Genomic DNA, 12,948 nt, shown 5'->3' on the forward strand with positions numbered 1-12,948 from the left:
ACTCCTATAGACTACATTATAGACTTCGAAGTTGAGACTGACGATGTCGTCAAACTTCTTTGACTACCCATATCTATGTCATGGTGGACATTCCAGGATCAGATTGCCGAGACAATGGGCTGCCATGAGACCCGGCTACGCTTGGGCTATAGGCTCAGCACTGCAAGAGCGGGAGAGAAGGCACACAGCCTCGAGACACTGGACGAGTATTCCGAAATGCAACAAGAAATAGTCTCAGAACGCGAGAAACGGGTGGTCCTCCAGAAAAAGGCGTCCAAGATGAAGCCTCCGAAGGCGTTGAAAGTGTTGATTAAGGACAGGCGAAATAAGGCTGAAAAAAAGGTGTGAGAGTAGATAGATGTTCAAGAATCTCATGCAACGCTAATGCTAACAAATTTGTAAGACCATCGCGAAACCAAAAACCGCCTCAAAAACTTCTTGTGCTAAGCTCAACAATAGTGCCGATCCAGACTTGGTCGAGTCCACATCGGCAACGTATATGCGGCAACTCACAAACAAATATGGCAACTGTAATCAACATGGAGGGGAATCCTGTTTTGTCCGGCCTGATGGGACTCATCGGCACTTGACCATTGCAGAGCTCACTTTGTGGGCAATTTCCATCGTAAGTCTGATATTGGTTTGCTTGCTATGTAAAACTTATGAATACATAGGAATTGCACTGTGCAACCCTCTCAGTTCTCCTGACTCGCTCAAACTTTCAAGTGAGAATGATACTCGTCCGCCCAAACCCAGCAAGTCTAAACAAACACCTGGTGCGACATCCGGTTATCCTCCACCACCAATTCCAGGTGCCATGTGGCCATATCCCACAGGATTTGCACCGTTCAATACTGCCGTGCCTCAGGCATATGCAAGTCACGACGCAGGTGTAAATCCCGGTGCAATTCCAATCCGTCAGTTCGCATTTTAGGATGATCTCATGTGTTGCTCACTGTTGCTTCTGTTTATAGCGCTAAATTTACGCTACATGTCAATTGAAAGACTCCTTGAAGTGCTTGATGAAGAAGAACTGCCGCCAAAATCTCACCTCGCGATGAAGTACAAAGAGCAGTTTGCATCACACGGCTTTCGCACCATCTAGGATTTGACTGATACCGATTATCTCAGCCCCAAAGTACTCAGTGAACTCCTTGAGCCTAAACCCCCCTTTGCGACCTGTGTACGCATTATAAGGCGTGCGAAGGATGAAGTACAACACACTCAAGATGCTTATTTGTCTGGCGATAGGTCGGTTCTCATCTAGTACTTGGTTTCACAACCGCTTCACACCCTCGGTTCCCCATTCACACTCTTTTCCCGTGCAAATATATACCTTTCATGTAAATACCTTGCATTTCTCATTTAGTTCGTGCTCCCCAGGTGGCGGATGATGTTTAGTAATTATGACCGATCACGTGTTACAAGCCTTGCCTGCGCACTGTCACAAGCAAGGGGACATCGGAGCCACAACTCCACACCACCTCAGCCATCATCCTCCATTTCACATCATGTATCACACAGGCCCTGATGGGATGGGCGATAGCCTTCATGGCCGTGAGTTCGGAGGTGCCACACAGGCGGGTTCATCAATAGCTCATGCCCGCTCATCCTCCATAGCATCGACCAGCTCCCGTCACCACTTGAAAGGCTACCAGACCCGTCCTCTTCATCGCTAAACCTAACTAGCCATTTTATGTTGCGAAACCGGTCTCATACCCCAGATCCTCTTCCTTAGCCACGTCACCCACCTTGTCGACGTTTTCAAGTCCGTCTCACATGGCGGTTAGCTTTGCAACCTCATCCCGCCCATTGATTACCCCTCCCCCTACGTCTCCGCCTCGCCCTCGTAGGCGTTTGCACAAGAAGTCGCGTCCACAAGATTTCGACCCCAATGCTGCGAATTCCTATTCTGGCGATTCGTCGGGATTGCGCTCATACACTCCCTTCAGCTGTGTCGATGAAGATCAAGATCAACCGTTATTCGATGATATTCCTGAGGAGCGTGTATCGGGTACCATCACTCCATTACCGGTGCGAATAAAGTCTCCGAGTCCCCAACTGATGTCCAACGATTCCCCTGCTGCTTTTCCGGTTCCAACGCCATCATCTCCACCGACAAAAGCCCCATTGCTTTCCCATATCAGCTCCGTGAAACGTTGGCGATCGCGCGGATCTTCTCAGACCAGCAAAGATTTCGCTGGAGACATTTCTGTCGATTCCGGTACCAGCATCCCTTACCAACCACCTAAAACACCAGAGCCGTCTTTCTCGCGAGCTGTCACCCCAGCATCGCCTTCAACGAGCCGAAATTGGCTTTTTAGGACTACTCCTAGCCCAACTCAAAGCCAACGCCAGATCCCGGGCTCCATCTCAGCAACAGCAACAGTGCGTATCCCACATCCCGTTTCAGGAAGCGGAGCTCAACCACTGCCGGTTTCATTCACCTATATGATCTCGAAACTGGCACATGCGTCTACATGAACCGTATCAGCGGCGAAACTGTCTTCGTTACTGCAGAACATGAGGCCACTAACGGTATTATCGGGGTTAATAAGCAGGGCCCGGTGTTGAGTGTGAGCGCTGACGAGCAGACTGTCATCCCTTACATTCTTACCGTTCTGAACAACACCGAGCTGGCGGTCAAATTAGCTAGCCGGGCAAATTTACCTGGTGCTGACGAGCTGTATGTTCAGCAGTATCAGCAGCTTTTCGCCTCTGGCCAATATAGTGAAGCTGCCAAGATTGTGGCCAATTCGCCAAGAGTGAGCGATAATTTGACACTCTTATGTTGTTACGCACTGACGATTGCTCTCAGGGCATTCTTCGTACACCGCAAACCATAGAGCAATTCAAGCAAGTTCCTGTTCAACCAGGCACTCTTTCGCCCATATTTCAGTACTTTGGTATTTTACTCGAGAAAGGCAAGCTTAACAAGCATGAGTCACTTGAATTGGCGCGCCCTGTTCTTGCCCAGGGCCGTAAGCAACTGCTTGAGAAATGGCTCAAAGAGAACAAGGTAACAACTCCTCATCCAGCGTGAGCATAGAGGTTGACCACATAAGTTGCTCCAGCTTGAATGCACAGAAGAACTTGGCGACATTGTTCGCTTACACAACATGACCCTCGCTCTCTCGGTATATCTTTGCGCCAACGTCCCCAATAAGGTTGTCGCATGCTTCGCCGAGACGGGCCAATTCGACAAGATTCTATTGTACACAAAGAAAGTCGGCTACCACCCTGATTATGCGGCGCTTCTTCAGCACATTATGCAAGCAAACCCTGAGAAGGGTGCCGAGTTTGCAGCCCAGCTCGTAAACGATGAGAATGGGCCCCTTGTAGATATCGAACGCGTCATAGACATCTTCATGTCACAGAACCTTATTCAACCCACCATGTCCTTCCTCCTCGATGCCCTCAAAGATAATAAACCTGAGCAGGGTCATCTTCAGACTCGTCTCCTTGAGATGAATTTAGTTCATGCTCCCCAGGTGGCAGATGCAATTCTCGGAAATGAGATGCTCAGCCATTACGACCGACCACATATTGCCAACTTGTGCGAGAAGGCCGGCTTATTGCAGTGTGTATGCGATTCTCAAAGTTAGACTATTTTTCACTGACCAAGATTCCGCAGGCTCTCGAGCATTACGAGGATCGGATCAATATGCGCGAAAACCTTCAGGTGGTGGTCCAGATCGCAACCAAGTATTCCGACATTCTTGGTCCAGTCAAACTCATCGAGTTATTCGAGTTGTATAAGAGCTTCGAGGGGCTATATTACTACCTTGGCTCGGTCGTACATCTCAGTCAAGACTCCGAGGTTCACTTCAAGTACATCCAGGCCGCTACTCGGACTGGCCAGATCCGCGAGGTTGAACGAATCTGCTGTGAGAGCAATTACTACAATCCAGAAAAAGTCAAGAATTTCCTCAAGGAGGTGAAACTTTCCGATCAACTCCCACTTATCATCGTCTGCAATCGCTTCGACTTTGTGCACGATTTTGTTCTTTATCTTTATCAAAATGGATTGGTCAAGTTTATCGAGGTTTATGTTCAGTGCGTCAATGCGGCCCGCATGCCTCAGGTTGTGGGTGGCCTCCTGGACGTTGACTGCGACGAAGCGACTATCAAAAGCCTTCTCACCTCCGTTATCGGGATTTTCCCCATTGATGAGCTCATCGAGGAGGTTGAGAAACGTAATTGCCTTTGAACATTCTACAAAATGTAATTACATTTACGGAACCATGAATGTGCAAGTTCAGGTGTGATACGGAAAATATATTCATGCAAACGGGTGATTGTCGCGATTTTGGCATCATCATTATCAGTGATGCACATATCCTCACGAAGCACCTCATCGCGTTGAGTCAAACCTTTCAGCCAACCAAAGGATGGTTCGATTGGGCTGAAATCAGGGCTGTAAGGTGAAAGATAGACAACTTTTTTGCCACTAATAAAGACTTGTTAGCGTCACTTGTTGAAATAGAAGTAGACATGTATATACCTTGATTCGATCATTGACTTGATGTGTTCCCCTTTGTGAATACGGCAATTGTCCATCACGACAACTGAATTCGGCCCAGGAAAATCACTCATTTGCGCCAGTAGCCCATTGATGAAATCGGTGAATAGCTCGGCAGTGAATGAGCCTTCCACAATCTTCAGCCAAATAATGCCATTGAGGCATAAAGCTGGCAAGACGGAGTATCTGAGCCTTTGTATGAGATTATTTTCCACAAAAGATGAGAATTATTCATACCTTCGACCCCGAATGAAGTGGCAGCGCTTTGTCGCGCGCTCCCCACGGAGAGACCAACCATAATCCCGATATGTAGTATGCTTATCAAATGAACTCTCGTCAATGAAAACTAGCTGCTCTGGCTTATATTGTCCAATTTCGAGTAGAAAATTGGCCCGTTTGACTTCGCTGCACTCGATTGCCACCTTCGTCATCTGTCACGAAATCATGGTTAATAAATACAAGGGAAATGGGTGTAAATAGCCACCTTTTTCCATGTCAATCCAGCATTCTGTAATGCACGCCAAATGGTGGAAAGGGATACATCAAGATCCCGGAACTCACGCAGGTGAGCTTGGAGTTCTTCGAGGTAAAAATCTTTGCGGAATTCCAACAGACCTAACAAGTACTAACCTATGCACTTAGAGAGGCCAGGAATATAGTGATTGGAAAAATACTTACGCTGATATCATTCTCTTCTATGAGGCGTGGCCGACCAGCTTTGGATGGCCCATGTGAAATTCTGAATGCGCCACCATTCGCCTGGCAGTTTTCACGTACACGATACACTGTCCATAAGCTCACACCAGCTACCAATGCAATCTGTTCAGGATGGACATGGAGTGCCAACATCCTTGCAACAACATTGCCACGTTCCTCAGTGATCCTCTGGACACCTGAAGTCACCAAAACAGTAGGCGCACTTGTAGGTGCACAGGGGACAGTGCCACTCAGAGGATAGTCCATGGTCTAGCGGGTTTGTTCAACAATGGTGGCTTTGCTCTCGTGACTATGATATTAGGAGTTGTCCGAATTATATTACGCTTACACATTGTTATGTTGTTCCCTTTGGCTTTCCAGGAATTAAACCAAGTCATACGCTCTTTGTGTAACCTGGGGCAGGGCTGATTCAGACTTTCAAGACCTCTCAGCATGGAAAACACGAGAAAAAAAATTTTTGTTTAAAAACAATTTGGTTTGCACCTGCTTCATGCGCTACTCGGACGCTTTCCAACGCATGTTGAATCACCAAAATCGGCCCAGTTTTGAGTGAGCAGTGACGCGAAAGATTTTGCGGAATTTTGAATTTCGGAGTTTGCCTCGAATTTTGCAAATGGCAATAAGCAATTTCAATAAAGAAACAGCTCCACAGGGCTCGGTTTATCTGTAAGTCAATTCCCAGGAACTTTAAAACTAACCCATAAGAATAGAATTAGCCAAAACACTCGGATTGGTACTATATTTACAATAAATAACACTAGTACACTTCCCCATCCTAACTAAAGAACCAGGGAACAGCTTGGTGGTGGTCTCGTTTGAACCTCCCAACTGACCTTCCTTCGTTCTCTCCTTCAGCGGCACATGGAAGCGATTCACAGATTGGGTGGTGCACTGAAAATGATGCATGGGTAGCTTCAAATGACACTCTACTTGCACTTGGAGAAGAGTTGTTGGGCCGTACTTGGTTGAACTGTGGACCACCACTGATTGCGCAAAGTTCGATTGACTCCATGTGCAACGGTGTCAGGGGACAAACCCTGGGTCCCCATGACCCCTCTCTCTACATCCCACAGTCTGACCTGTAACAGCCCATCCTAGGGCACAATGCTACTGTGGGTAAGAAAGTGAGAAGAAGGTTAACTTCTCACTTTCCCACAGTGGCCCCAATATGGCGAAAACTTCTGGGGATACCTGGAAGTCACATGAAGAATGGGAACCAGGCCTGGAGCATGTGGCATGTGCAGCATGCAGGGCAGAAGCACACATGTGGGTCCAGGTCTGGGCTAGTCAGGGTGTGTGCCTTGACAAATGGGCCCAATTAGGAAAGTGAGGTTGGGGATTTAGGATGCTGCAAGACTTGACACTGGATGACTTATGTTTGGCTAAAGTCTTGAAGTCTAGTAACAACAAAGTTCAGGCACAACTATTGCCCAGACTTCATATAATATGGAGTTGGAAATGATAATAAACTCTATGTGTGTTGCTAATATATGGTCTCAAAGATGGGCACGTTAGGGGGCCGGGAAAGGAGGAATAATTGAGTCTTGATGATGAAAGATATGTGTCCTTCCCAGATGGACCTTGCTGATATCATTGATTGGGGCATGTCCTAGGTTTTGAAGAGACAGGATCCAAGTGTCAATGCATGGGTTGTAGGTCACAAGACTGATGATAAGAGGTCTATTTGCTGAGGACCTGTAATTCATGATTCGAGAAAGTTAATATGCCTTCTGAAAGAAACCACAATCTCAGGATTAGGCAGGATATCAACCTCTATGATAACTCAGGTCCCCTGCTGATTGGTTCTCAGCCCTCTAGTACTTATGAGTCAGGAACAGTGTGCGGCGTAAGATGAACTTGAACTGGATGGTGAAAGGGACAGCCCTAGCAGATGGAAGGACAGCACTGGAGTGGGCAGTTTATCTCTAATATTTTGGGGATTTCTTTCACCATTCTGGGACATGAACTGAGCTGACATGGATTTTGCATGCTGTCATATCCATACATACCTGATGCCGATCCGACTCCTGGACCCCCATCTTCATCACCTCTGGAGTCCTACCCTATCTCCATCCGCTCCTTCAGACCAAACATCACTCCTCTCACCACCCTCCTCCTCACTCCTCACGTCACCTCCACCCTTCTGTCCCTCTCCTATCCTACCTCCGTCTGCTCCAATACTCACCTTTGGACCTGACACCATTCCTCCTCCACTCCTCTCCCCACTCCTCTCCCCACTCCTCTCATCACTCCTCTCATCACTCTCTTCCCTCCTACCCTCTTCTGCCAAACCTCTGCCAAGTTACGACCTTCTGCCACATTCCCATATCCTGTACTTGGACACCACCCATACCTTCGCTCCAAGATCCCATCTTAGTCCCAACCTCGGACTTTGACTCCACCTCGGCTTAAGTCCATTGCATTGGTGACCTCATACTACGTTGTAGGAGAAATAACGGCCACACTATGGAAACCCATTATGAAAATATGCCAGATAAATCACAAAACCTCATACGACAAGTAGATATGAGAACATAGAAGGACCTGAATTTTAACGAATTTTACGAATTTTTATGAATTATTACGACTATACACAATAAATTGAAAGAAAGAAAAATAACAAAAATACTTCAAGCTTACCATCAACGAGACGGAATTCTCGGGGGAATTTATAGCAAATATTAAACCAAGAATTAGGACAATCGACCAAGATTTGACTATAAAAATAATCAGAGAACCTCCACGGAAACTACTTTCCCACGTCCGCACACATAGCAAGGATGGAAGTACCACGGAACAAAGATTCCTCAGGAACTAATGCAAAAGTCAAAGTCGTGTTTATAATAGGAAATGTAGATGTCACCCAAACGGAACCAATGAGAGTAATTATAGGGGAAACTACCCATAAACGACGGAGATATGACTAAAACTCCTGCAAAACGAGGACAATGTCTAAAAAGCAAGCGCGAAGATTAACTAGTAACGACCGAGACAAGCTTGATAGCCCATTAGAAAGGAAAGGATCTACTCTTAATCCTCCCAAATTTCCATAATAAAAGGATCATGCGTTAATGAGAAATCCAATAACGGGAATAGCGACATCAAAAGTCCGAGCTCAGGGACAAGACGATGATTGCGTAGGATCCATAATTAAAACATACAACGAAATTTACACGGAAATTATGAAAAATAGGAAACTATAGTTATGCAAATTCTCAGCCCAAACGGTCCAGCCGTTGTGAAGTTATACCCATGACGGGAATATAGGAATCCGCATCATGTGTAATGACACGTGAGGGTGGCGATGCGCAGGGAACCGGCCGTCGGAACCGAGATCCGCACTTCGGCAGATCGCGAAGACCAATTTCCGTCCAAATAAGGAAGAGCCCGGTCAAAACAAAGCACGAAAGGTGCAAAACAACCTTAGATCATGAGGGAAAAATCTGAAATAAATCACAGAAGCCCATATGAAAGAAATAAACACCCGCGCATATCATAAAACCCGAACAACTAAACGAAAACGGCTCCCGCATACAAACAACTATGGGAACGACGCACGTGATTACCGAATGTGCATGCGAAACTTTGCTAACTCAACGAATACAGGGAAATAGGACACAACCTTAGTACCATTGGAAAGGTGGGAATAAATGGAAATTTATGATACCAAGAACGTGAGAAAACATCCAGAAATGAATGAGATACAAGGACATGAAGTTAGAAACCTGAAAACACGCGGGAAGACAGCTTCAAGAGGTCTAGAGCCCTAAATAAAATACATAAAAATATGATATCTTCGAGGACGACCTACTATAACAACGAACAATACATATGGAGGATTAGGATGTGATAATACAAAAGGGAATCAGGGAATATGAACGAAATTCACGAAAACTACTAAACTACGACGGACCATGGCGGGAATTTGAGGGAACGATGTTCTAATGAAGTAGAGAGCTATAACACATTCGTTTGAGTAATTCTTGATTACTAGCAACTTTTTCTTTCAGTTTTAAACCTGAATAATTCACTCATTTATCATTTCAGTCTCATTTTAACTAAAATGTCACTAAATAAAATTGGAATAAATCAGCTGAAGGTCTCAGCACAGTCGCACGCATAGTAATGCGAGGTTTGAATTCAGTATGACCGAGTCATAGCGAACTTAATGGGAAATATGGGGAATTTGAAATAGGGAACTGCGGCAAATGCGGCGCAGACAAATTCTAATTAACCATTAAAATAGCTTAGGCGAGGGAGGACAATAAGGATTCCAGGCGCAGTCTGACCGCAGTAGACCGCAGTTCAGCGCAGCAAAGCGCAGCGGAACTATAGCGTGAAAATTTCACTTTTTATTCAGTTTGAGAAAAATACACTGTAAATAAATCCTGTAAATAGAAGGTAGAGCGTGAAAAAGGAAGGCGACCCAAGGAGTATAAAAGGGAGACCCTTTCTGCGACCTTTCGCCCCCCTCAGAGAAGTAAGAAAATAGAGTATTATTTTTCTCAAGCATTTCTGGTTGTCACTCCAGTGCGAAAAAGTGATATACAGTTAAGATTGCCACTGTAGTAAAAGGCAGCAATTAAGGAGAGAAATATTAAGTAGATATTTCAACAGGAGAGCTGGTTAACACTCCAGATTTCAAAGTGTAAACACAAAACAGTTATTTTGCTACTGTTAAAACAAGCAATAAAATAAAGACAAAAATAAAACGAACTCAAGGGACACTCCAGACACCATCCAAATTCATTAACTGAATAGAATCTTTGAAACTTCACCAAGTAGAAGATTAAATTCAAGTTTAAATCCAAATTAAACAACGCTACACAAAATTACACCTAGACAAATTAATAAATTTCAATAAAGAAACAGCTCCGCAGGGCTCGGTTTATCTGTAAGTCAATTCCCAGGAACTTTAAAACTAACCCATAAAAATAGAATTAGCCAAAACACTCGGATTGGTACTATATTTACAATAAACAACACTAGTACACTTCCCCATCCTAACTAAAGAACCAGGGAACAGCTTGGTGGTGGTCTCGTTTGAACCTCCCAACTGACCTTCCTTCGTTCTCTCCTTCAACGTAAACACCATTGCCAACATTCCTCAGACTTTCAACCCTGCCTCTGCAACCTCCGTAAGCTCTGCAACCTCTGAGCTCCCTGGATCATACTCGGTGTCATATCCGTGCATACCCGACCCCAACCCGACTTCCGGACCTCCACCCTCTTCACCTCCGGAGTCATAACCTACCGCTGCCGTTCCGATACTCACCTTCGGTCCTGGCTACACACCTCCTTCTACCCCCCACGCCACCTCTACTCCTCCTTAACTCTCTGACCCTATCTCCGTCCGCTCCAATACTCACCTCGGACCAAACACTGCCCCTCTTGCCACCCTCCTACTACTCCTCCTCCTCCTACTCCGCTCCCCTTTCACAACACCTCCACCCTCCCATCATCCTCCTACGCTTCCCCCGTCCGCTCCGATACTCACCTTCGGACCTGACAACTCTCCTTTCCGCCACTCCTTCTTCCTTACCTTTCCCCTCTCTCCTCCCTCTGTTACTCCTCCGCCGCCCTCCTGCCAAGTTACGACCTTCCCCGCTGTCCTGTACTTTGTACTCGGACGCCGCTCGTACCTTTGCTCCGAGCCTCCGTCATAGTCCCTACCTCGGACTTTGACTCCACCCCGGTCTTAGTCCATTGCATTGGTGACCTCATACTACGTAAACACCATTGCCAATATCCCTCGGACTTTCAACCCCGCCTCCATAACCTCCGTAAGCTCCGCAACCCCTGAGCTTTGCAGATTGCCTTCAGCACTTTTGCTGCTTGTAATGTATCTCTCGCGTTTTCCCCTCATCCCTATTTGGACTACTGCTTCTTCCCATTCTAGCCAGTTAGTCATCACCCCCACTTCTCCTCATCCTCCTGCCCCTCTGGGCCTTGCCCTCCCTACCTCCTTTCAGATGTATCACAGGTCCTGCCTTATGACCTTCGGTACCGCTCCGCTCCTTCTTCCCTTTGTTCCCGTTCGGACGTCTTCGTTCCGATTCGGTTCCCCTTTGTTTCCTTGTGCTCTTGCCCCCTCCATTATATATATCGGCGCTTGTACATACTCGTTTTGGTTCAGTCCGAAATCGACCTGAAATGCCCCCTAGAGACTTCCTGCTCACCTACTGTGAAATTAAGGACCAAATGGACAAACAGCAATGGCACAGCGCTCCGCTTGAGTCGCTGAGGCCAAGGTCCCTCCACGCTAAGTCTCCGATTCCACTCCGGAGTCGTCTGTATCAGCCCCGTTCTAACACTCGGCACTTTCACTGCTTGTAATGTATCTTTTGCGTTTCCCCCTCATCCTTATTTGGACTGCTGCTTCTCTCCATTCTAGCCAGTTAGTCATCATCTCCACTTCACCTCATCTTCCTGCCCCTCTGGGCTTCACTGTCAGAGACCAGATCAAGACGAAGGGATGTCTCTGTGGCAGAGGGCTTTGGCCTCAGTGACTTATGCCAGGAGCGCTGTGCCAAGTTACATGTCTGTGCCCTAACTTACTGGCAGCGAGAACTAAAGGGGGTCAACTCTAGTCGATTTTATTACTGAGGTGTAACCTATGTACAAGTTGAGTATATATAGTTACAATGAGGGCAGGCCCGTAAATGGCGGGGCCGAGCAGAGTGGAGCTAACAGAGTTAAGCATTAGCCGATTGAATATTACTGACAAGTTGGGTTACGGGGTTAGTGGAATGGTAGGCAATAACCCAGAAATGGAAAGGAGGGATAGGCCCAAAGGTGGGCTTGCAGGGCAAGTGAGTGTATTGCCCAGCGGAGGCAGGAGTGCGCTAGCGGACGTCGGAGCTGTCCGGAAGCCTTCAGGGCTCTGTACTTAGGGAGGCATAGGTAATAATTTGAAAAGTGGGGGTGGTGACCATCGAGGGATACGGAGGTGATTGTGGAATACGGGAGCTCCGAGGTTAGTGAAGAAGGAGCGGAGGTAGTCTGGAGAGATTGGAGGTAGTGGAAGTCGATGGCTGTGGATGGATATGACATTCACCCTCCCTATCTCCTTTCGGATGTACTACAGGTTCTAACCTATGACCTTCAGTGCCAATCCACTTCTGTCATCCCTTTGTCCCCATTCAGATGCCTTCGTTCCGATTTGGACCCCCCTTTGATTTCCTTGCACTTTCGTCTCCCTATTATATACAGGCACTTGTACATACTCATTTTGGACCTTCAGTCTAAAATTGACCTGAAATGCCCCCTAGAGACTTCCTGCTCACTGCCTCTGAAATTAAGGACCAAATGGACAAACAGCAATGGCACAGCACTCCGCATGAGTCGCTGAGGCCAAGGTCCCTCCTTGCTAAGTCTCTGGTTCCCCTCCAGAATCATCTGCCCTTGCCCAGTTCTAACACATGCAGCTTGAGGGGCCCTTGCTTCACGTGGGCATTGATGGGTTCATGGTAGGAGTATGAAAGCACAGGGACTTGGTAGCAATGGACACATGTGTGATCTAGAGAGGTCCATGAATCATGAGCATGGGCTGTTGCAGGTTGGTTCTGGTCCATGCAATATGGCAGTCATGCACAACTCAGGTTGCGATTACTTGTGCTCCTATTCAAATAGTCTCAATGGTCATTGGTGTACCTGTTCAGCTGCACACAGGCTAGCCTCAACAGAAGGTCAATAGCCCATCTACTTGT

General features: G+C 46.7%; 2 protein-coding genes across 2 annotated transcripts; both read left to right on the forward strand.

The window, feature by feature from the left end:
- Positions 1-75: 75 nt before the first annotated feature.
- Positions 76-1,267, forward strand: EI90DRAFT_3126824 (uncharacterized protein; the record flags this gene model as incomplete). Its single annotated transcript, XM_039063952.1, has 6 exons — positions 76-342; positions 404-495; positions 600-625; positions 675-917; positions 975-1,074; positions 1,132-1,267. The coding sequence occupies 6 exons, from the start codon at positions 76-78 to the stop codon at positions 1,265-1,267; spliced, it is 864 nt and encodes a 287-aa protein (XP_038913595.1).
- A 512-nt stretch (positions 1,268-1,779) lies between these two features.
- On the forward strand, positions 1,780-4,210 carry EI90DRAFT_3126825 (armadillo-type protein; the record flags this gene model as incomplete). The annotated part of the gene is made up of 5 exons (XM_039063953.1): positions 1,780-2,280; positions 2,337-2,765; positions 2,819-3,019; positions 3,075-3,584; positions 3,635-4,210. The coding sequence occupies 5 exons, from the start codon at positions 1,780-1,782 to the stop codon at positions 4,208-4,210; spliced, it is 2,217 nt and encodes a 738-aa protein (XP_038913596.1).
- Positions 4,211-12,948: the final 8,738 nt, after the last annotated feature.

Source organism: Cantharellus anzutake, assembly GCF_015039405.1.
Source record: "Cantharellus anzutake strain C23 chromosome Unknown EI90scaffold_40, whole genome shotgun sequence".
In the NCBI taxonomy this organism is placed as follows: domain Eukaryota; kingdom Fungi; phylum Basidiomycota; class Agaricomycetes; order Cantharellales; family Hydnaceae; genus Cantharellus; species Cantharellus anzutake.